Source organism: Heterodontus francisci, chromosome 18, assembly GCF_036365525.1.
Source record: "Heterodontus francisci isolate sHetFra1 chromosome 18, sHetFra1.hap1, whole genome shotgun sequence".
NCBI lineage: Eukaryota > Metazoa > Chordata > Chondrichthyes > Heterodontiformes > Heterodontidae > Heterodontus > Heterodontus francisci.
In genome coordinates this window covers 58,172,413-58,196,081 of record NC_090388.1, presented here as the reverse complement: position 1 = coordinate 58,196,081, position 23,669 = coordinate 58,172,413, and the positions used below count along the sequence as shown (strand labels likewise).

At 40.4% G+C, this 23,669-nt stretch overlaps 1 protein-coding gene across 4 annotated transcripts in view; it reads right to left on the bottom strand.

Moving 5' to 3' along the window:
• The window catches only part of atxn10 (ataxin 10), a 350,575-nt gene that overhangs the window by 248,105 nt on the left and 78,801 nt on the right, over positions 1–23,669 (bottom strand). For all 4 annotated transcript variants that reach the window (XM_068051270.1, XM_068051268.1, XM_068051271.1 and 1 more), the window contains 3 exons: positions 22,629–22,800; positions 20,430–20,538; positions 16,772–16,941 (listed from right to left, as the gene is read on the bottom strand). In XM_068051270.1, the coding sequence (XP_067907371.1) occupies positions 16,772–16,941; positions 20,430–20,538; positions 22,629–22,800 (451 nt within the window). The remainder of the gene's footprint in view (positions 1–16,771; positions 16,942–20,429; positions 20,539–22,628; positions 22,801–23,669) is intronic.

The window sequence follows — 23,669 nt, the reverse complement described above, 5'->3', positions numbered from 1 at the left end:
TTGATCCTCAAGAAACAATGGAAGCACTTAAGACCTCAAAGTTGTGCAGAGAAGCATAACATGGCTGGTCTCTCGAGTCAGAGAATTAAGTTATACATTCGATTGGATGATTAGATGGGGACTTTATAATATTATACAATATGTTAAGTAGTACGTAGATGATCAATCCTTACGCACTATTTCACAGTAGCAGATACATCATTAAGCCAAGACAGTTTTGGATCAAACCGATGAATAGCAAATTTAGGTCTGTCATCATGAAGTTCTTCCTCACAAAGAAAGATTGACATTTGAATTGGACTTTGGCTAGAGCAGTGAAGGCAAAAAGCTTCCTAGCAATTCAGACACAGCTAGATAATATCACCAAAGGCTTTTCTAAATGGATAAACCAAGATGGTCAAAAGGCCCGCCTCAGATGTATTTACTTTGCCAACTTCTAAACAAAGCATAGTCAGCATACACCTATCTGAAATCATTGCACAACATCATATTTCAGAAACCTCATGATAATGTAGGAAATACGCTCGGAGATTTATGTAGACCATTTAATCTCATTTTTAGAAGGGCACAACTACTGTGTAAATAAGAATCTTTAGATCAACAGTCTCCTTGTGTTCTTATAAATATATGTAAGCTCTCTAAGATCCCACACACTAGAGTATAGAGGTCAAGTGCATTTTGGAGAAGCTCTTTGTAAATGTATACATTTTCTGCAAAACTTTCATGAAGTTACTCTCTGAATCCATCCAGCTGCTCTTGTCAACAATATCTAGCACAGGGATAGGTTCTCACCAATGCACAGAAAGAATTAAAAAGTGATTCATAAATGCGCACAATTACATCACACTATGCATAACTGTTCGAGTCATTCTTTACAAATAATTTCCCTGTAAACTTTCAATAAACAAAATGCCCAATGAAATAAATCCTCTTCCGTGAACATTGTTCAGTGTGATACTCCAGTATTGGAATGAGTTTATATATTTTATATCAAATAGACAAGCACCAGGGAATAAATTTCTATTTTTTGTACAATCGGAAGCCATAAAAAATGAGGTAATTCCCTGCTTTCTTGGAATAAATTCAGGAGCAAAGCTGTAATTTTTGTTACTTTATTTTGGCATTAACATCGCCATTCAGTGCTTAAAAATGTAAAATGTATCAGCTTTTCACTCCTTCATGGACTAGATTTAAATATATTTAAATCTAACACAAGCTGATCCTACAATTTTAGAGGGCATTTTATAAAAGCTTAATGTATTCTGAACCTACTAAATTAACCCTGGTCGGTTACCCTTGTGCGGTATCCCATTCTATGCAATATTTATTCAAGTTCACTATCATTCTTTATTAAATGTCAAGCATGACTCAGAGATAGCACAATTGCTTCAGAGTCAGAAGGCTGTGCATTCATGTGCCGCTACAGACACTTGAGCATGTAATCTAGGCTGACATTTCAGTGCAGTATGGAGGGACTGCTGTACTGTTGGAAGTGTCGCGTTTAGGGACATAAAAGATCTGGTGGCATTATTTGAAAAGGAGCCAGAGAGATCCCCCATTGTCCTGACCGATATTTACCCTTCAATCAACATCACTGAAACACATTAACTGGATATTATCTCATTACTACTGATGGGAGTTTGCTGTACAATCAAAACATTAACATTTAGACCATCTGCTATGAAGTGTTAACCATTAGAGAATACTGGATACATGAGTGATTAAATTGCTGAAAGCAGTGAGGGATTCATATCAAGACTCAAACCAGAAAAGTAAAGTCCACGCTGTTCATAATCATCACCCACAAATTAAATTTCAGAAATAATTTAAATTGCTCATCATGAAAACTACATCAGCATTGTGAAATATGTAGCACAACAAATTGCAAAACTATTATCCAGCAACACTGAATATAAATAAACCTTTTGGCACAGACACTTATCACATAACATTGTAACATATTATTTGCTTATAATGACCAAATTTGCATCATGTTACGAGCCTGCATCATGGCAATGATAATGAAGCAACAGAGCCAGGCAAGTCCCAATGCTCCTACTCATATTACCAGTAACTAAATTTAAAGGCTATAACATGCTCAAATGACATTAAAAAGTATTCATGTTTCACTGTAAGAATATATGCCATCATCTAAATCAATCTATTGTTCCACAGCAGAACGGATATAAATATATCAATGGATACAATCTTCTCCTTCTTCTTTGGCCTCCTTGTCTCGAGAGACAATGGGTAAATGGCTAGAGGTGGTCAGTGGTTTGTGAAGCAGCGCCTGGAGTGGATATAAAGGCCAATTCTGGAGTGATAGACTCTTCCACATGCGCTGCAGATAAAATTGGTTGTCGGGGCTGTTACCCAGTTGGCTCTCTCCTTGTGCTTGTCTTTTTTCCTGCCAACTGCTAAGGCTCTTCGACTCGCCACTCTATAGCCCCACCTTTATGGCTGTCCGCCAGCTCTGGCGATCACTGGCAACTGACTCCCACAATTTGCGATCAATGTCACAGGACTTCATGTCGCGTTTGCAGACGTCTTTAAAGCGGAAACATGGATAGCCGGTGGGTCTGATACCAGTGACGAGCTCACTGTACAATGCGTCCTTGGGGATCCTGCCATCTTCCATGCGGCTCACATGGCCAAGCCATCTTAAGCGCCGCTGGCTCAGTAGGGTGTATATGCTGGGGATGTTGGCCACCTCGAGGACTTCTGCGTTGGAGATACGGTCCTGCCACCTGATACCAAGGGTTCTCAGGAGGCAGCGAGGATGGAACGAATTGAGACGTCGCTCTTGGCTGACATACGTTGTCCAGGCCTCGCTGCCATAGAGCAAGGTACTGAGGACACAGGCTTGATATATTCGGACTTTTGTGTTCCATGTCAGCGCACCATTTTCCCACACTCTCTTGGCCAGTCTGGACATAGCAGCGGATGCCTTTCCCATGCGCTTGTTGATTTCTGCATCGAGAGACAGGTTACTGGTGATAGTTGAGCCTAGGTAGGTGAACTCTTGAACCACTTCCAGAGCATAATCGCCGATATTGATGAATGGAGCATTCCTGACGTCCTGTCCCATGTTGTTAGTTTTCTTGAGGCTGATGGTTAAGGCCAAATTCGTTGCTGACAGCCGCAATCCTGTCGATGAATCTCTGCAGACACTCCTCAGTGTGAGATGTTAATGCAGCATCGTCAGCAAAGAGGAGTTCCCTGACGAGGACCTTCTGTACTTTGGTCTTCGTTCTTAGACAGGCAAGGTTGAACAACCTGCCATCTGATCTTGCGTGGAGGAAAACTTTTTTAAATTATGGGCTACAACAACTGGGCTTGGCACCCATGCCGAAGGGGAATAAAATGAATCAGGCCTTGTGTAAATAGAAGGAGACAGGATTTATCAACTAGTTGATCACTCATTGTCAAGACTGCTACATGAATAATGACCATTTAGGCAAGTGGTAGAAGGCAACCAACACCACGGATCAAGATTCCAGCTAAGAGCCAATGCTTTCAAGAGAAATGGATAGCAGAGAAAGTTGGCAAGAAAAAAAAGTCATTATAAAAAAAAAAATCAGAGGTTTGGCAAAATAGTTATTCTCATCATGCTTACAAAGGAATATTTTATACAGAAGCAAAATATTGCTGTCTCAGCTGTTGCTCACTTGGTAGCACTCTCACTTCAGTCACAAGAACAAAGAACAAAGAAAATTACAGCACAGGAACAGGCCCTTCGGCCCTCCAAGCCTGCGCCGATCCAGATCCTCTGTCTAAACATGTCGCCTATTTTCTAAGGGTCTGTATCTCTTTGCTTCCTGCCCATTCAAGCATCTGTCTAGATACATCTTAAAAGATGCTATCGTGCCCGCGTCTACCACCTCCGCTGGCAACGCGTTCCAGGCACCCACCACCCTCTGCGTAAAGAACTTTCCACGCATATCCCCCCTAAACTTTTCCCCCTTCACTTTGAACTCGTGACCCCTAGTAATTGAATCCCCCACTCTGGGAAAAAGCTTCTTGCTATCCACCCTGTCTATACCTCTCATGATTTTGTACACCTCAATCAGGTCCCCCCTCAACCTCCGTCTTTCTAATGAAAATAATCCTAATCTACTCAACCTCTCTTCATAGCTAGTGCCCTCCATACCAGGCAACATCCTGGTGAACCTCCTCTGCACCCTCTCCAAAGCATCCACATCCTTTTGGTAATGTGGCGACCAGAACTGCATGCAGTATTCCAAATGTGGCCGAACCAAAGTCTTATACAACTGTAACATGACCTGCAAACCCTTGTACTCAATACCCCGTCCGATGAAGGAAAGCATGCCGTATGCCTTCTTGACCACTCTATTGACCTGCGTTGCCACCTTCAGGGAACAATGGAACTGAACACCCAAATCTCTCTGTACATCAATTTTCCCCAGGACTTTTCCATTTACTGTAGAGTTCACTCTTGAATTGGATCTTCCAAAATGCATCACCTCGCATTTGCCCTGATTGAACTCCATCTGCCATTTCTCTGCCCAACTCTCCAATCTATCTATATTCTGCTGTATTCTCTGACAGTCCCCTTCACTATCTGCTACTCCACCAATCTTAGTGCCGTCTGCAAACTTGCTAATCAGACCACCTATACTTTCCTCCAAATCATTTACGTATATCACAAACAACAGTGGTCCCAGCACGGATCCCTGTGGAACACCACTGGTCACACGTCTCCATTTTGAGAAACTCCCTTCCACTGCTACTCTCTGTCTCCTGTTGCCCAGCCAGTTCTTTATCCATCTAGCTAGTACACTCTGGATCCCATGCGACTTCACTTTCTCCATCAGCCTACCATGGGGAACCTTATCAAACGCCTTACTGAAGTCCATGTATATGACATCTACAGCCCTTCCCTCATCAATCAACTCTGTCACTTCCTCAAAGACTCTGGGTTTAAATCCCACAAGAGGACGTGAGCAGAATATCAAGGCTAACATCCAGTGCAGTTCTGACGATGTGCTGCATTGTTCTGGTGCCTTCTTTTGGATAAGACATTGAATTGAGGCCCCATCTGCTGCTCTGGTGGATGCAAAAGATCTCACGGCACTGTTTTGAAGAGAGCAGGGGAGTTATTCCCAGTGTCCTGGATAATATCTATCTCTCAACCAACATCACAGAAACAGATTATCTGGTCATTATCACATTGTTGTTTGTGGGAACTTGCTGTGTGCATAATGGCTGCCATGTTTCCTGCATGACAACAGTGACTACACTTCAAAAGTACTTCATTGGCTGTAAAGCACTTTGAGACATCTGGTGGTCATGAAAAGCACTCTATAAATGCAATTCTTCCTTTTTTTCTCATCAGATGCTGGAAATTTGCTCTTTACTGGGGAGACTAAATGCAAATTGGTTGACTGCTTAGCAGAACACCTCCATTCAGTCCACTGGACTGGAGGTTCCAGTCACCTGTCCATTTAATTCTCCACCTTGCTCTCATGCTGATCTCACTGTATGCAGCCTCCTGCAATGTTCCAATGAAGCTTAACCTAAGCTGAAGAACAGTGCCTCATCTTTCGATTAGGCACTTTACAGCCTTCCAGACTCAACATCGAGCTCAACAATTTCAGACTGTAATCTTTGCCTCCATTTTGCTTCCTTTTTCTTTGCAAGTTTTGGTTTTACTGTCTTGTTTTTCTCTTTCTTTCTGGATGGCAGCTGTTCATCATTCTGCCATTCACACCTCCTCTTTGGTTTATTTACTTGTCCTATTACCATTCCCATTAGTCTTGCACCACCAACTCTTTTGTCATTTAATCTCTCCTATCCTCCACCCTATCACAGAACTTCCCTTTTTTTCTTTTTTCCCAACCTCCCCCCTTTCACTTGCTTAAAACTTAATACATTTCTAATGGAAATGAAAGGTCATCGATCTGAAATATTAACTCTGTTTGTCTTTCCACAGATGCTGCTTGACCTGCTGCACACTTCCAGCATGTTCTGTTTTTAAGAGAATACTCTATAACCTAGATTGGAGGCGTCATATAACATTTTTGGAGTTGGGGCAGAGAAAACAGCTTTTTTAAGCTTGAATATTGAAGATCCATTTAGATCCTTCACACTTTAGGATTATAGACTCAACTACCAACATTAATTGAGCTTTAGCCATGACTATCAACATTTTCAAGATTGCGGTTAAAAAATGTTGGTTGAATGAAGTAGCCTGCCCTTTGCATGCAGTCAATTGAGTTTCCCTCTTACTCGATTCCTCATGTTACAATGCACTTTCTATGCATCCGTCCCATGTGCTTCCCAGGAATATTGTTGCAATATCAGGATGCAGGCCAACAACAGCAAAAAAAATTAAGAAATGACTATCAAGGTCTCACCTACTGCATAATCAATGCAGACATCAGTAGATCAGGACTATTTTAGATGAGAGAAGACCTTCCTCGAACAAACAACCTAACCCTTTAGGAAATTTTGTAAAGTTATCCCTAGTTACGATGGAGAGGCTGTTTTGCCCACGACAAATGGATGATTTATCTCTAAGTATAATTTAAATCAGATGTCCGATTTCAAACAGCTAACCATCTTCATACCCACAATCATACAATGATGTTGGTTTTTCCAACATCATTTAATCTTCCAAAAGTGCTGTGTTGTTTGCCATGAGCCAATGCTTTGCAAGCTGGTAAGATTTGTACCGAAAATACCACAGAAAAAACAGCAAGCCAAATGAATGATCCCAATAACAAATCAAACAAATGAGCATCTAAGGATCAAAAGCTTTGCAAAAATACTCCCCCCCCCCCACCAATTAAAGGCGTAAAGAATTTCTCAGACAAACATCCCACATATTATATAATATATATATATTGCAATAGTTTGGAAAGTTGAATTCAGAAATCCAAAACAAAGTCAAAATTTCAGGACTGATAAGATCGCAAATTAAAATACTGAAAATTAAGCCAAGACATTAGAAAAATAACCAATACAAGCCATGATGTTACTCAGTGAATCATATCATGTGCGTGGGAAGGAGGAAAAAATGGTTAATGATACTGGGAAATTTCAGCTGCAGAAGTGTTTTCCACTAGCAATTAATGTTACACCTTCCAGCCACCACTGCCCCACAATCCAGCCTCCCCAATCTCTAATTGCCACCCATTTATTTGCTTCAGATCGTTGACCTCCAATTTGCCTTTCACTACTGCTTAGACAACTCTGGTTACTTTTCCAGCTTCAGACCATCCTAGCTTTAAGTTTTCAGTCCCTCTCGGCATCTGCGCGGACTTCTACACCTTTGGCATCTTCCAGACTCGTGTCAGCAGCATACCCTCTACCCAATGATCGGCCATTTTTAACCTGTCTCTCTGATGAGGCTGTACTTCGGACTTCTTGGCAAACTTTTCCCGAGACAGTTCCATCTCTCCTTAACAGATGCATCACTACTTTTTCTTTGTTCCAATTTACCTCAGTTACTGTTTTCCTTTCTCATTATTTTCAATGATGTTCTAACTTTGTTTGATCTTGTTCCATCCACGTGCGCAATATGGCTGCCTCCCAAGTCCCAAGATCTCTAGCTCCTTAAATTTCTCCATGTGTCAGCTTCATTCAGTGGTAGCACTCTGACCTCTGAATACGTAATCTAGGCAGACACTTCAGTGGACTACTGTTGGAGGTAACATCTTCCAGATGAGATGACATACTGAGGTCCCATCTTCCTTTGCAGTAGGCATAAAAGAGCCCATAACACTTGTTGAAGAGGAAGAGATTTCTCTCGGTGTCTCAGCAAGCAATTATCCCTAAATCAACAGCATCCAAATAGATCCTCTAGTCATTTATCTTCCTTGTGGTTGTGGTGCTTGCAGTGTCCATACTGGCTAATATATCAATGCCTAAGGTGCAAAAGTACTTTTTTGGCTGTGAAGAACTTTGGGATGCCCTTACGATGTGAGCGTCATTATACAAAATGCAAGGACTTCCTTTTTCTTGTTTTGCACTATTTCTTAACTTCTTTAATTCCCACAGCCTCCTCCAGCCCCTTATCACCACTTGCATCCTTCATTCCTGTGACACTATATCAGCTACCAATCCCTGAGCTCAAGCTCCCAAAGTAGTTCTCCTTACTTCCTTTCTTCTCTCTTTCAAAACCCTACTAAAGACTTTTCTCTTCAGCTGCACTGCAAGAAACACAAACACAAGTTATTTGGCAGCTGCTAATTAGAATCTAGCCAGTTTGTTCTCTTCTACATTAGTATCTAGTTGTGCTGTTGCAGCCAGGTGTAAAATTTGATGCATCTCCATGCTTCCAATATGAATCAGTCTGTCTGCTCCTCAGTGAGAAGGAACATCAAATTCCAAATCTGGTTACATGAAATGGCATGTGAAATACCCAGGCCGACTGAAGATAATAAAAAAGCAAATAATGAGATTAAAAGGAACAACCAATCAACTGACCTTGCTTGCATGAAAAAGATGAGGGGCTGTGGATTTTGCACGTATGCAGGGCTAGCTGTGTTTGGATAAAGTGTATTAATGAACATGGAATTTACTTTGAACATTAATCACTTATATGCTTAGAATAAACTTTGGTATCCATACTTAGAACTGAACTTGGTGTTTTGATCAAAATTTAAGTTCATTTCAAAATATTACATAATACTGTTCTAGTTCCAATTAATTGCACTAGGGATTCCAGTTCAAACAGCCACTTAAATTTCATAAACTAGCACACGTATGACCACTTGATTTATGAATTCAAGCATCCAGTGCAAACCTTATTCCAATTACAGTTAATATAGAGTTGCAGTAGAATCATGTTCTATCTTGTCGACAATTTCTTTGAAGCACAGTAAAACATTCCCCTCTAGAAATTTGTGTTTCATAGCCGCACAGAAAACATGTTTAAACAAAGAACACTATATAGAATTACATAGAATATACAGCACAGAAACAGGCCATTCAGCCCAATCAGTCCAAGCTGGTGTTTATACTCCACTCAAGCCATATACTGAAGGATTTTTAAAATGTAAGATTTATACCACACATGCGCAATATCAGTAGTTTTAGACCAAAGTGGCAGTGATAGAATCATCTTACAATTGCAATACATATACCCCAACATCCCCTTGCTGAGCCCATCTGCTGACAGTTACTTGATTTATTTTTTGCTGCTCCATTACTTCTTGAATTTATGCTTTGTTTGATATTTTCATTCCTACAGTTCTCTCTTCCATTCTTATCACCTCCATTTATTATTCCTGCCGCTCTTTCCACCTTGTTGCTTTTCATTCCAGCTTTCAATCTTATGAAGCCGCCACCGCCCCCATTGAAAAGTCAGTGACAGTAATGGCAGTGACTTCAAACAAATTGCAGTATTCATGCTATCACAACACCAACCATTCGACCATCTTTCAAAGGGGAATTTTCATATCTTTCAAATATCAAAAGTCAATACTTTTGTACAATACAACTTGTAAAACAAAGACACCAAATTAGTAGTTTTAATACCCAGTGGAAATTGCATTCTAATTACAGTTGCAAAAATAAGTCTGGCACCAAAGAAAACACTCATGACAAAACTGCAGCCAGACTGAGATTGGGAGTTTTTCTGCCCCAGGCTACTCAGCCTCATTTACCAGAAGCAACACCTATCTACATTTTAATTGAGAGGAAGCCACATATAATGTGAACATTGCTGGGGACATGATTTGTTACAGTGCCTTTTGTTTCATCCCTGACACAAAATATGACTGGCAGATGAACTATCACTTCAGCAAAAGAGAGTTTTAATACTGTCTAGTAACAGGAACTCAGACTGTAGTATTCTTCAATGTGCTATATCAGCGGCCAATAGAAAATCCTGGTGCTAGAATGTACAGGCAAAAACGTGCCCCCACTGAAAACACATCCGGATTTAAAAATAACACTTTTACAAAAGTACATACAGAATTGAGGGCTCAGGATTTAACATAAGGATGTAACCACATATTAAATCAGTGGTCCATAAACTTCAGCTCAACCAAAACTCTACTGCCTATATCCTAACTTGCACCAAGTCCTGTTCACCCATCACCCCTGTGCTTGCTCTGACCTACATTGGCTTCCAGTCCTGCAAAGCCTCGAACTTAAAATTCTTAACCTTGTATTCAAATCCATAAATGGCATTGCCCCATCCCATCTCAGTCTTCTTCTTCTTTGGCCTCCTTGTCTCGAGAGGCAATGGGTAAGCACCTAGAGGTGGTCAGTGGTTTGTGGAGCAGTGCCTGGAGTGGATATAAAGGCCAATTCTAGAGTGACAGACTCTTCCACAGGCGCTGCAGATAAAATTGGTTGTTGGGGCTGTTACACAGTTGGCTCGCTCCTTGCACTTCTGTCTTTTTTCCTGCCAACTGCTAAGTCTCTTCGACTCGCCACTCTATAGCCCTGCCTTTATGGCTGTCTGCCAGCTCTGGCGATCACTGGCAACTGACTCCCACAACTTGTGGTCAATGTCACAGGACTTCATGTCGCGTTTGCAGACGTCTTTAAAGCGGAGACATGGACGGCCGGTAGGTCTGATACCAGTGACGAGCTCACTGTACAATGCGTCCTTGGGGATCCTGCCATCTTCCATGCGGCTCACATCGCCAAGCCATCTCAAGCGTCGCTGGCTCGGTAGGGTGTATATGCTAGGGATGTTGGCCACCTCGAGGACTTCTGCGTTGGAGATACGGTCCTGCCACCTGATGCCAAAGATTCTCCAGAGACAGCGAAGATGGAATGAGTTGAAACGTCGTTCTTGGCTGACATACGTTGTCCAGGCCTCGCTGCCGTAGAGCAAGGTACTGAGGACACAGGCTTGATACACTCGGACTTTTGTGTTCCGTGTCAGTGCACCATTTTCCCACACTCTCTTGGCCAGTCTGGACATAGCAGCGGATGCCTCTCCCATGCGCATGTTGATTTCTGCATTGAGAGACAGGTTACTGGTGATAGTTGAGCCTAGGTAGGTGAACTCTTGAACCACTTCCAGAGCGTGGTCGCCAATATTGACGGCTGGAGCATTTCTGACGTCGTGTCCCATGATGTTCGTTTTCTTGAGGCTGATGGTTAGGCCAAATTCGTTGCAGGCAGCCGCAATCCTGTCGATGAGTCTCTGCAGACACTCTTCCGTGTGGGATGTTAATGCAGCAACGTCAGCAAAGAGGAGTTCCCTGATGAGGACTTTCCATACTTTGGTCTTCGCTCTAAGACGGGCAAGGTTGAACAACCTGCAATCTGATCTTGTGTGGAGGAAAATTCCTTCTTCTGAAGACTTGAATGCAAGTGAGAGCAGCAGGGAGAAGAAGATCCCAAACAGTGTAGGTGTGAGAACACAGCCCTGTTTCACGCCACTCAGGATAGGAAAGGGGTCTGATGAGGCACTGCTATGCATCTCAGTAACCTCACAAATAGCCTACAACTCTGAAATCATTGTGCTCCTCCAATTCTGGCTTCTTGAACATCCCCAATTTCCACTGCCTCACCATGACGAACTACATCTTCAGCTGCCGAAGCCGTAAGTTCTAAAATTCCCTCCCTAAACCTCACCACCTCCCTCTCGCTCTCCCTTTAAGCTACTCCCTCAAACTTACCTCTTTGACCAAGCTTTTGGTCACTTGTCCTGATATGTCTTTGTGCTTTAGATAACACTCCTGTGAAGTGCCTTGCAATGTTTTACTACATTAAAGGCACTATATAAATGCAAGTTTTGTTGTTGTTGCTATGATCCCGAATAACACTGGTGAGGAACGCAGTGTATCATGGAAGTATTTTATAGCTAGGAAAAATCGCTTTACGCACACACAAAATGCAGGAAGCTTTTAGTGAAACATTTCCATTTATAACAGGCTAGATTTTGCCTATTGTTATGGCCAGGAAGATGATGACATGGCTTGTTCCCATTGTGTACCTCCCAACAAACCACAAGAAGTGCTTTTGTTACTAGTATTTTAGCCCCTTGTCATTTATTTGCCAAATAAACAGAGACAGGTTTTCTTGTAGATTAAAAAGATAACTATTTTTAACAAATCCTGAAACGATCGCAACACCACTCAATAGGCATTCACTCTCACAAAAACTCTCAAGAGTAGATAGAAAAGTACAGGGATAGAGGTAATATAAAAGCAAAATATTGCAGATGCTGGAAATCTGAAATAAAAACAAGGAATGCTGGAATTACTCAGCAGGTCTGGCAGCATCTGTGGAGAGAGAAGCAGAGTTAACATTTCAGATCAGTGACCCTTCATCAGAACTGGCAAATATTAGAAATGTAATAGGTTTTAAGCAAATAAAGCAGGGGTGGGGCAAGAGATAACAAAAGAAGTGTTGATAGGACAAGGTCACAGAGAATAACTGACCAGAAGGTCATGAAGCAAAGACAAACAGTATGTTAATGGTGTTGTGAAAGACAAAGCGTTAGTGCAGAGAGGGTGTTAATTGACAGAAAAATGAACAGCCCTGGCCCAAAGCACAAACATGAAAAAAAAAGTGGGTAGGTACAGTAGAAACAAATTAAACAAACTAAAAGAAAAAAGAAAAAAATAACTAACAAATAAAAAGGAGGGGCTATCATGCTCTGATAGAGGTGTTCAGAGTTCAGGTTGTAAAAGTCTGTTGTTTCAGAAATAATGGGCTGAATTTTACCAGCCCCTCAACGCCTTGTGTCACGTCGGGAGGGCCCAGTAAAATTCTGTGTGGAGAGGCCCACCTCGACCCGCGATGCTGAGAAGGAATGCCGCATATTTCCGGCAGCAGGGGATCCTTGGTGCGGCCTCCCTCCCGCTGCCTGGTGGCGGGCCCTTCATCTGAATATGCAAATTAACAATAAAGACATGCAACTTAACTTTCCTGCAGCCGGCGGCCATCCCACGTTGATTTTACAGCCGGTGTTCAGCCTTCGCGCGCCTTTGGAACTCCGTATGGAGTTCCAAGGTGAGAACCAGGTGGGGAGGGGGAGAAATAAAATTTTCAAGGCGGGAGGGATGGGGTAGTGGGGAAATCACTTTTTATTGGATGTGGGGATGGTGGGAAGGGTTGGGGGAGCAAGTTTGGGTCAGGAAAAAGGCAAGTGTTGGTCATATCGGACATTGTGATGACCATTGGGGGAGTTTGGGAAGGGTCTCCACATCTTTATAAATTGTTAAATGAAAATTCCGAGTGCTTTAGCTTTAAAAATTAAAATTACCTCCAAGGGTTTAAAGCCCTTTAAAAATGGCACCGGCGCCAGACGCCATTGCCGGGGACGTGGTGGCCACCCCCTCTACGTCAACGGGGGCAGCTGCTCTGCTCCCTCTACTTAAATCAGCCCCTGCACGCAATATCGCAGGGTCTCAGGGGCAGCGGCACACTCGTAAAATTCAGCCCAATCTGTGGGATTCCCCTCACAAGGTGAATTTTTCACCTTTCAGGTCTGTTTGCTAGTGGTCTGGTATTCATTGAACTGTTGCAGTCTCCTGGTGGTTCACTTTGGGTTGAAGATGGTGCTGATGTCTTAGGTCAATTCTCACCAGCGGAAAAGTAGTTTTTGCAAAGGCGTTCGCTCATCTCTGCTATAGCTAGCTTCCAACTCGTCTCAGCAGGGTTCAACTGTGTTGGCTGGAAATGATCTCTCTCTCTCAGCCTTGTTGGAATTCAAAATTTTTTTTGTTGTACTGAGAGCTGAGCAGACACCAGACTTATGATGTCTCTCATCCTGTCCTGAAAGACTCCCCCTTTGTTCCTCAAGACGATTACCTTCTGAGGTGAATTTTACAAGGGTTGGCTTCGCCCATGTGATTTCAAGTTCTAGTCCTAGCTGGGCTGTATAATGGCCTTGATGATGGCCCCATTTGAGGAGATGTGTGTGATTTACACTTCATCGTAATGGAGGTTATTCGGAGACAAGAAGTCTGAGAAAGGACTTGTCTCATTGTATTTGAGCTCACATCCAGGTGTGATTATCTGTCACATTTCCATGCAATTCTTAATAGACACAGATGTGGATTTGAGTGCAAGAGATGCTGACAGTCATGTGTCTTGTCCTCCATTTTGTTGATAGCACATGTACCAGTCTCTTCAAAACCTCTTCCAATTTTTTATAACTTCAGTTTTGTTCTGTATTTTCATCATTGCACTTCTCATGAGCGTGACAGTATGTATACACATTACACCTTGCGTAAATTCAACAACAGCCCCCTGTTGCGATCGCGCACTATTAGGTATGGGCTAATAGCTAATGCTGGGTCAATAATGAAATAAAACAGAAAAAAAACCTCCACATAAAATTGAAAAACAGTATTTTTTTTAAAAAGTACTAAGGAATAAGGAATGATTTCAAGGCTATCATTTCAAATTATACTTTCAGGGGTGATTACAAACTGTTCAAGTTTCATTTTTACTGAATTATATTCTCCATGTTATAAGCAATTTGAAGAACTATTGAAATTCAGGATTACAGTATGTCAGTGTCCTTTGCGATATCAGAAACATCATTTTGGCTACTACTAAAAACCTTGGGTCAAAATTGTACTGCTACATAAAGGCCAGCTACCCGATCCGAAGTCGACAGGACCCAACATGTGTTGTGTTCGGGTCGGGTCAGTTTGGGTTGCACCTCCGGGTCCAGCATTCGAGCTTGGGTCGGGCCGGGTCAGACGCGCTCTATCACAGGTAAGTGGCTCCAATGTTAATTTAATTTTTGGACTAGAAAGGGGTTTTGTTAGTTATTTTAAGCTTGTGCAGATCAGCAACAAACTGAAAAATGGAAGGTAAGTTAACTGATGGTCAGGTCGGGTCAGGCGCTGAAAAAAATGGAAGGACTCGGGCCGGGTCGGATGTGGTTCTATTGGACTCAGGTCAGGTTTTTTTTTTTTTTGCAGACCCGAGCAGGCCTTTACTGCTACAGCCTTCAACTGCAAACACATTACCCCAGAGTGGGAAGAACACTCTCAATTGTTTTGTGAGATTAGAGACAAGTGCTTTAGATTTGTAATAATGATCCTATTAATCGGAGGGTAATCATAATAGTTTTCTCCATACAGTTATTTACTTTCATGTATTTAAAATACTTCGAGAGATGCATTACTCTCTCCGCCTGGCTTGCCTGCATCATCTCAGTTGAGAGGAAGGACATGTCACATGTTCCCACATCTCTCCCAAGTTTGCTTTCAAACTGACCGTCAGAAGGTATACAGGAGTAGTCCTACCATTCAGTCACAACAAGAACAAGTCCAACCCTTCCAAAGCATCACATTATTCTAAGGGGAGTTATGTGTCTCCCTTCCCCTTGGAAATAAAACCTACACAGTTCCAAGACCTTTAAATTGAAATCAGAAAGAGTGCTAAACCAAGCTCAATATATGCACAGTCATACTGAAACCTTTGGATTCTAAACAGAAGAGGCACAGGTTTGATATTAAAACTATGAAGGTTTGATATTAAAACTATGAAGTATAAGTGTTAAGAGCAAATTGTGTACAACTGTGTAGATCTACTTTTAATGTAGAAGACTTTTTCAGTTTTACAAATCAAATGCCACCAAGTCTTTGGTACATAAAACCCCTAAGTATTTGTTTGGCCTTGCTGGCATGAAAAACCTTTAATGTAAATTCTGGCATTCACTGGTAGTAAGTAATAGGCAGGTCCACTAATTGACTTTCATCTACAAGGTGGATGTAGCATATAGTCCTACATACTTTAATGACTATTCACATACAAATAAAAGAATGCATGGTAACAACCATAAAGCCATTATTCATTAGCTCTTAAGATGCAATATTCTATTAGCATTGCTCAATGAAGTTTATCAGCATATAGTTTACTTCCTTGTGTGTGTTGGAAAAGCAACTATTTCATCTTGTAATTCTAGACTCAGCAGTCTAGTTCTAAACTGTAATGTTCAGCACAATCTTTTCAATCGAGTTACTTTGAATATAGTACTGTATTATTTGCTTCCATTTTTGCCAACCTCATCTTGAAGGTTCGGAATCACATTTCAAATGTCACCATCAGCCCCTCCCACCAATTGTCCCTTAAGTAGCCATTTTTGACATGAAGCTGGAGAGTGAATTTAGCAGGCTAGTCAACTGTGTCAGGCATCACGGACTAGGCCTATCCTGTCCTCTTGACATTTATTTTCTGGCAAAAGTCACTGGATAGCAATCAGGAATAGGAATCCTGGCTTAGTTTTTCTCTCCTGACCCTCAGTGGCATCAAGGCCAATTGTAGCAGCTGAACTGTGATCAGCTAACTCAACATAGGTTGTGGTTCAAACCTAGGACTTTCCTGTTCTGCATTGGTCAGTATCACTTTGACTATTTGCCTGTAAAAATACAGCTTTTAAACCAATCTGACAATAGGTTTTTGAGTTATGAGCATTGAAGGGACAGTAATGTCCTGTTGGGAGGTGAGTGATTATTATTTACTTCTAGCAAAGACCTTTTCACAATTGCTAATTATGATGTATTCAAAAGGTTTGATCCTCTTGTCTTTACTGCATCAACAGTTCAAAATTAAATCACTTTCAGTAGCACTGTATATTTCCAATTAAAACAGAATAAAAGTTTTCAGTACATCATCATATTTCGATCACCCCATGTTTTGTAAATTTACAATACATATTTTTATGTGATTGGTACAAAAGAATTTTAGCTCTTGAAGGATAAAATTAATGCAGCACTTTTCCTCCTTGGATCTGAAGTCAACATCTCCAGTATAATTCAGTAACGCTGGAAAGTCATTTTTCTACAAACAAAAACCCCACGTTAAAAATTCTCACCTTATCTTGGTTTTCATGGTTGTTGTAACAAAGATTCCCAATCAGATGGATCAAATGAGCTTTAAAACCCACAGCAGGATGGGAGATGTGACGGGTGAATGATAAAGATTGGGATACACTGAAGACATTCCTGCTCTGTTTTCCTGCAAGGTGTGTCTGATACAAAAGTTCTGGAATAGAAAAAGTGATATTCAAGGGAAAATATAAATGTAATAAGAATATCTAATATCTTGCACTAATATGATCCATCTTAAATAAAAGGTCACTTTATTTTCAAAAATGTATTACTTTACATTTTTCGACACTGCATCTGTCACCTACCTACCTATCCCGCTTGCCTATCTATTGCTCCTGAAATCTTTCACTATTGGCAATACCTACTAGTTTTTAGCACTAGGAAGTTTTGACATTTAGTTTCTCAATCCAGATCATCGCCTTGCTTTCTTTTTATTATCTTCCCTGTTAGGTGTTAATTTTTACTTGAAATTTCAAGTTTAATCTAATCTCCCTATTTATCCACAGAACCAAATTCACCCCCTTACCATAGCACATTAGTATCCTCTCCATTTCCTATATAACTGTTTTCCATTGTTGATCTATGGTTCTATTTACCAATTTTTGCTTCCATTTAATCTGGACAAATTTTTTTAATCTCACTATAATTTACATTTTTCCAAACAAATTACCTGACCCTCAACTTCTCTTTTCCCTCTCCTATTACACTGAGCCTAATCAGATTGGGGCCACTGTTTCTCGAATATTTGCTTATTGTTGTTAGGTCACTTACTTGTTCCACTTCATTCTAAGACCAATTCATGGAGTGTTTCCTTCCTTGTTAGATCAGCAATATAGTGTTTGAGAAAACACTCCTGAATAAAATGCAAAACACCTCCAATTCCTTCGTACAAACATTTTGCCTACCATTTTCCCAGTGAGATAGAGGATAGGGGAACTCTCCCTGGTACCCTGGCCAATATATAATCCCTCAACCAACATCATTAAAACAAATTATCTGGTCATCATCCCAATACTGTTTGTGGAAGCTTGCTGTGTGCAAATTGCCTGCCGCATTTCCTACACTGACTACACTTCAAAAGTACTTCATTGCCTGTAAAGCATTTTGGGATGCCCTGAGGTCATGAAAGGTGCTATATAAATGCAAGTTTTTTTCCTATCCCCCATGTACTTTTGGATCATTAAAACCTTAATTAGTCTGTTAGTACACAACCATCTCAGTTGTCTACTACAAAAGTCATCCCTCCATTTCGTTCCCACTATTTTACCACCTATAAAATGCTCCCAGTAATTTGCCACTTTTTATACTTCAACTTAATCCAAAGGGTTTCTGTTTGGACCACTTCTACATAAATCCTTATGCTCCAGTTCTGTGACACTGGCCGGGTTTTTGCAGTCAGGAGCTCTTACGAGTGTTTCCGTTTTTTGTCAAATTTTGAGAATTTGTGTTTTAAAATTGAAAAGGATTCCACAGATGCTGGAACTTTGGGTGTTTTTTTTTTTTAAAAAGTGAGGTCACCAGAAGGCTTGGACTGAGTTTGAACTGTAAACAGTTACTGGAAGGCACCTATTTTCAAATATCCCAGCAGATGTTTTTATTGACTTGGAGAGATGTTTACAAAGAAGTGACAAGCCAAGATTTATAGTTGTCAGGAGGCTTGCTTTCTGAAAGGTTTTAGTTTCAATTTATACTGTTGGTTTTGCATGTAACAGAAGAAAACCCAGCCAGCTCAGCTCTCTCTCGAGAACAAGTCCTGCATTCAGATTCTTGTTTCCTCCTGTACTTGAAGAGACTAAGTGTGTTAGGTGAGGCCTTGTATGTCGAATGTGTGGGAACTGAAATCTTGTTGCTGCTTCCCTGCTGTAAGACCTATTTGGAGCCTCTGTGCTGTATCTCTAGGAAAGCCTACCCAAACTGATCATCAACATCGCCTGGAAAGAACTGTTCTAAGAAGATCCCATTGACAGCCATCGATACACATTTTGGACGTCTCACCAAAACAAAGGGTATATTTCCATACCTTCTTTTCAGCCGAAGTGGTTTTTAAAAAATTCCTTCTATTTCTTTGTAACAGCTAATTGCTAATTTTGTTGTTTTTTTTAAAGAAACCTGGTGCTTTATTCTGGGACAAATAGAGTCTATAGTCTATCATTTTGGTCAATGGGAAAATTTAAATATATGTTGTGACCTGTGGAGAAATGGGATTGAATTAACAGTGCACTCCTCCTGCCTCGGTCCTAACACAGCAAACAAACTGCTTTCGACGTTCATTACGATTACACTTGCCCAGAGATTTTCTGTTGGGTTTTACTCTGTGATTTACAATTATCAAGCAGATCAAAGTCAATGCAGCATGACGCCCTCTACAGGGCATCTGGATCTGCATGAATAACATTTCTGCTCAACCAATCAGATTGAAGAATCCTTACTAAGACATGCAGAGTCCGAACCAGAAATGGCAAGTTAGAATATTAAATTCAATGTAAAATCTGGCACAGAGATGAGACAATAATTAAAATCTGAAGGAATAAGACTCCACACTTGTAAAGGTAAATTTTGAGTGCAAGAGGGTTGCAATTAATACTCATCGTATCATTAAAAATTCACATACACTTGAATGGACAAGCACTAATTTTTGCTGCTACATTTAGTGGGTTAGTACCACAAATTCATGCCCTTCATGTGTTTTAATGCCAAGTCCTCATTGAGGTACCAGGATAGCGAAGCTTGTAGAGAAGCTGGGAAAACCAGACAGCAGCTTCCTGATTTCTGTGTTTAACTGTGAACGTACAACCGCTGGAGGCTGCTCCTTAATGATAATTGTAGCCTCACCCTTACATTTACAGCTAAATCTAGGCCATTGCCTCCAATTTGTACTCCAATTCCTTCCTTAATCCTTCTGAAAGTTTTATACCCTGAAAAATCGCCAATCCTCCCCCAGCTGCTGCCAACTTTCAGTTTCTGCTATTATGTCATTATTTTCAATTTTAATCAACAATTCTAGTACCTGATTTTTTTTAATTAGCCTGGACTACCTGAATGCTAAAATTGGGGCCAACATTGTCAGTCTGTAGGTAATGCTGAATTTGCAGCTACACTAATAAAATAAGCATTACTGTAATTTTTTGGCACTTCATGAAACACGGAGAATTGTTTTGAAATGTTCCGTGTTAGCCTTTTACCCTTTTTATATTCTCAGGTCATTAGATTGGCACCATGATAACTGCGCAACTGTGCGTTCTCTTTTTCAGGATTCATATTCCAAGAGTCTCACTTGCTTGGGTACATGCCATCTGGGTTATCCATTCAATATCTGCAAAGGTTTAAGTGAAACGACTCATAGGCTTGAACCCAGATAAGATTACAACAGATATTCTGCAATGCTGGCCCTAATGTATTATAAAACCACAGTAGTTTGCTCTTGTGGTTTATGAATTAAATTGCAGCCACTGATAAACCCACATGTTTTATTTTTAAACATCATCACTGTAATAACTGCTAAAGGAATGATTAACCAAACATTTTCTTGACTTTTTGTTCTGAACTTTACTCATCAATATTTTTCTTTTAATAGTATTTTTCCCATCACCTTTCAGAACCTTTCTTGCAATTATACAATGTATACCTTTCTTTCGCACCTACCAACAACTGCCTCTACCAACCCAGGTGAGTTCTGCAAGTAACTGAACTTTTCATGGTTTGAAGTTGTTTCACAAAGAATATCAAGAAGCCTGACCACAATGAGGGCTTCCTATGCAAAAACAAAAAATCAATAGGAAGAATTATTTGTTGGAACACCTAGAAATGATCCACAGAAAGTAAGCAGGTTAATAAAACCAAATCACAAACACACAACAAACATTTTACAAAGTGTCTGTAATATAGATTTAGAACATGTCTTTTGAAAAGCATCAATTTTCATCAAAATAATTTTACAGCAAAACCACCATTTTTTCTAATTCAGAATGAAGCCAAATAAAGTTGACTTTTTTCAAGTGATTTATTGATTTTATGTATACACCCAAGTTCAATTAGTTATTATGAACAGTTTAACATAAATCCCATTTACAAAACAAATAATACACTAGTTGTGTTTTCTTAAGAGACTGAATTAAAAGTACATTGTGGTGCAGGCAGGAAGGAAAAAGAAATAAAAATAACTCCTTAGCCCATATGGGCTTAAGCAATTCCTGTGTTTGTGGAGAGAGTATCCAATTGCATTATTTTATATTTTGTGAAGAGACAGTGACCAAGATCACTGGCAACTAGCAGTTCCCTCACAACCACAGACAGTCCCAGAATATCTGGAAACAATTTCAGTCAGATTTGCATGCATCTATGCATTTCCTCATTGGACTTGTCAGCATAAAGAAAACAAGCAGACTATGAAAGCCTTCCCAATTCTCTGTTGCCCAGGGAAATCAAGCAGTCAGTCATGCCATCCAGAGAGGAATGGAAAGCAGACTTGGGGCTGCATTTCAAACCTTCTAAATCGGGGCAAATATGGAATAATATGAGATATACTATAAGTCCTGGTTTTAGATCAGGTTAGCATCCTTCACAGAGCAGATTTAACAGCAGGCTCTAAAAAATCTGGGCATTTCTCAGAAGCAGCCTTTGGAGTAGGCCGGAAAGGTGTTGGGAGGACTGCTTAAATCTACTTCTTTTGTCATTGTGGCAAAACAAAACTCTCTGGGGTAGAAAGCTCAGTTCTTTTTGACATAACTGAGAAACTATTTCCCTTAAGCATACCAGGATTCCTGGTCCATTCTTCAATCTCAAAAAAGCACGAAAATCAATGTTACTAATGGCCAAAAGGTTGATGCTGGTGAAGCAGAAAATTAAATTTGATAATGAACAACTCAGGGGTACAACGCACTTAAAACATAGATCTGGAAAGACGGGCAATAATAATGCAGAGAGTTGTGCGGTGTTGAGGATGATATAGGGAATTGTAGAACCAGAGGGCAGAACATGAGATAGTAGGAATGAGTGGGATGCATTATTTAAGTCTCCTAAAAATATTTTTGAGTAACAAAAAGGCCAGCCAGCCATTAGAGGGTTAATTTGAAAAAGAATATTTAAGTTCAGCTGTCAATGGAATGATTTGTTGTTATGTCAACAGAGGTTTCCTGTCTTGCTACGTAAAACAAAATGTGTATCTGTATTACCACAGTATTGTTGCCTAGTGGTTAGGGTGCTAGACCAGCAACTTGAAGGTCATGAATTTAAAGACCACCATGGCAAGCTTTGGCATTTTATGAGCCAGCACCAGAAAATAACCTTTAAAGCTGCTGTTGTGTTGCAAAAACCCAACGTCAGGGGAGGGAATCTGTCACCCCCTACCCGATCTGGTCTACATGCGAATCCATTCCCACACTATGCAGTTGATGCTTAATGCCTTCAGGGCAACTAAGGATGTGCAATAAATACTGCCTCGCATGCGTTACCCATATTCTCAGAATAAATATAAAAATATTACTGTACTAAAATCAATAGAGTTGTTCACTATTTGTTTTATAGAGCACTAGTGTTCATAATTGTAACTTGGCAATGAGCAACAATAATGATCGTTAACTAGAACTGAATGTTAAATTCATCACAGCAATTGTTCAGTGAATCCTTGCAATAAACATAAAGCTGATCTGTTGAAACCATAGCCAAACACCACCACCCAAGCTCCCCTCCACCACCCACCAAAGCTGGGAGTGAAATAGTCAATTTTTTCAAGCTCTGTACACAATGTAAATAATGCTATGAAATTAAACCTTTTTTTTTTCCATTGAGTTGGTGACAGCAGTAAATGTCAACACTAGCAAATGGGGCAAATCCCCATCCTACCTCATCCTCTGCATCAGTAGTAGAGGTGAATTTCAACACTGCCTTGCATTTCTCTAGGAAGCAGCCTGCCAGAAATTGCATCATCCTCACAGGAACAGTCAACTCATCACTGCCAACTGGAGATCCCAATATCTCACTCAACTTTGCAGATAACAGATCCAATACAATAACCCTGTAACAAAAGATTATAGGCATCAGAGCTGTAACTAGCAATACCTACTGAAAAATCATAATTCTAAAAGTTCCTGTAAAATATCAATTACATATTAAGGTTGGTGACATGTGATATTATGATCAGTGAAATCAGTGGTGTACACTGCCCCATATAGATATTAACTTCAGTGGGATTTATGTGCACCAACATAAAAATATATATATTTTAAGTGCTGTCTTGCTTTGCTTTATAAATTTATCTTGCTGCTGTTAAAATCCATAAAGTACTCCTTTTTTAAAATTGTATTTTTCCATAGTCCCTACTTCAGATTCCCACTGTTCCCATTGGCCCAAGCAGGAAGAGACAGATTTCAATGTGATTCAGCTAACGGCCAAACGCATTCCTTCATGCAAAGTAGCCTTACTCAGTTTACTCTTCCCTCAAAGCTGGCACAGTTTGCCCAATATTGCTACCTTTGAGCATCAAGGATCACAGTGGAAAGCGCATACAAAAAAACTGATATTTTTAGGGAAAATACAAGGTAGTAACCTAAATAAAGGGGTCAGACAATGTCTTCATCAAGGAAGATATTTTCACTCAACTGTGGCATATTACCATTTTTAAAATGTAAAAGAAATTATTTCAGGCTGGATAGATTAGTTGGGGTCTGTTCTCTTTCTCCTCTGTTTATATGACTCGGGTATCCCTTCCAGTTTCCATGAGGCTCTGTTTTGGGGTGGAGCCTTAACAGACCCTAAAGAAAATGGTCAGAGCAAGTGTACAAAGTGGGGTCAATGGGGATATATAAAGCATCATTCCGGGGAAGACCCCAGCAGACATCCAACGCTGTAATTTCTGGCACCCCAATCATACAGGCACCTTAAATG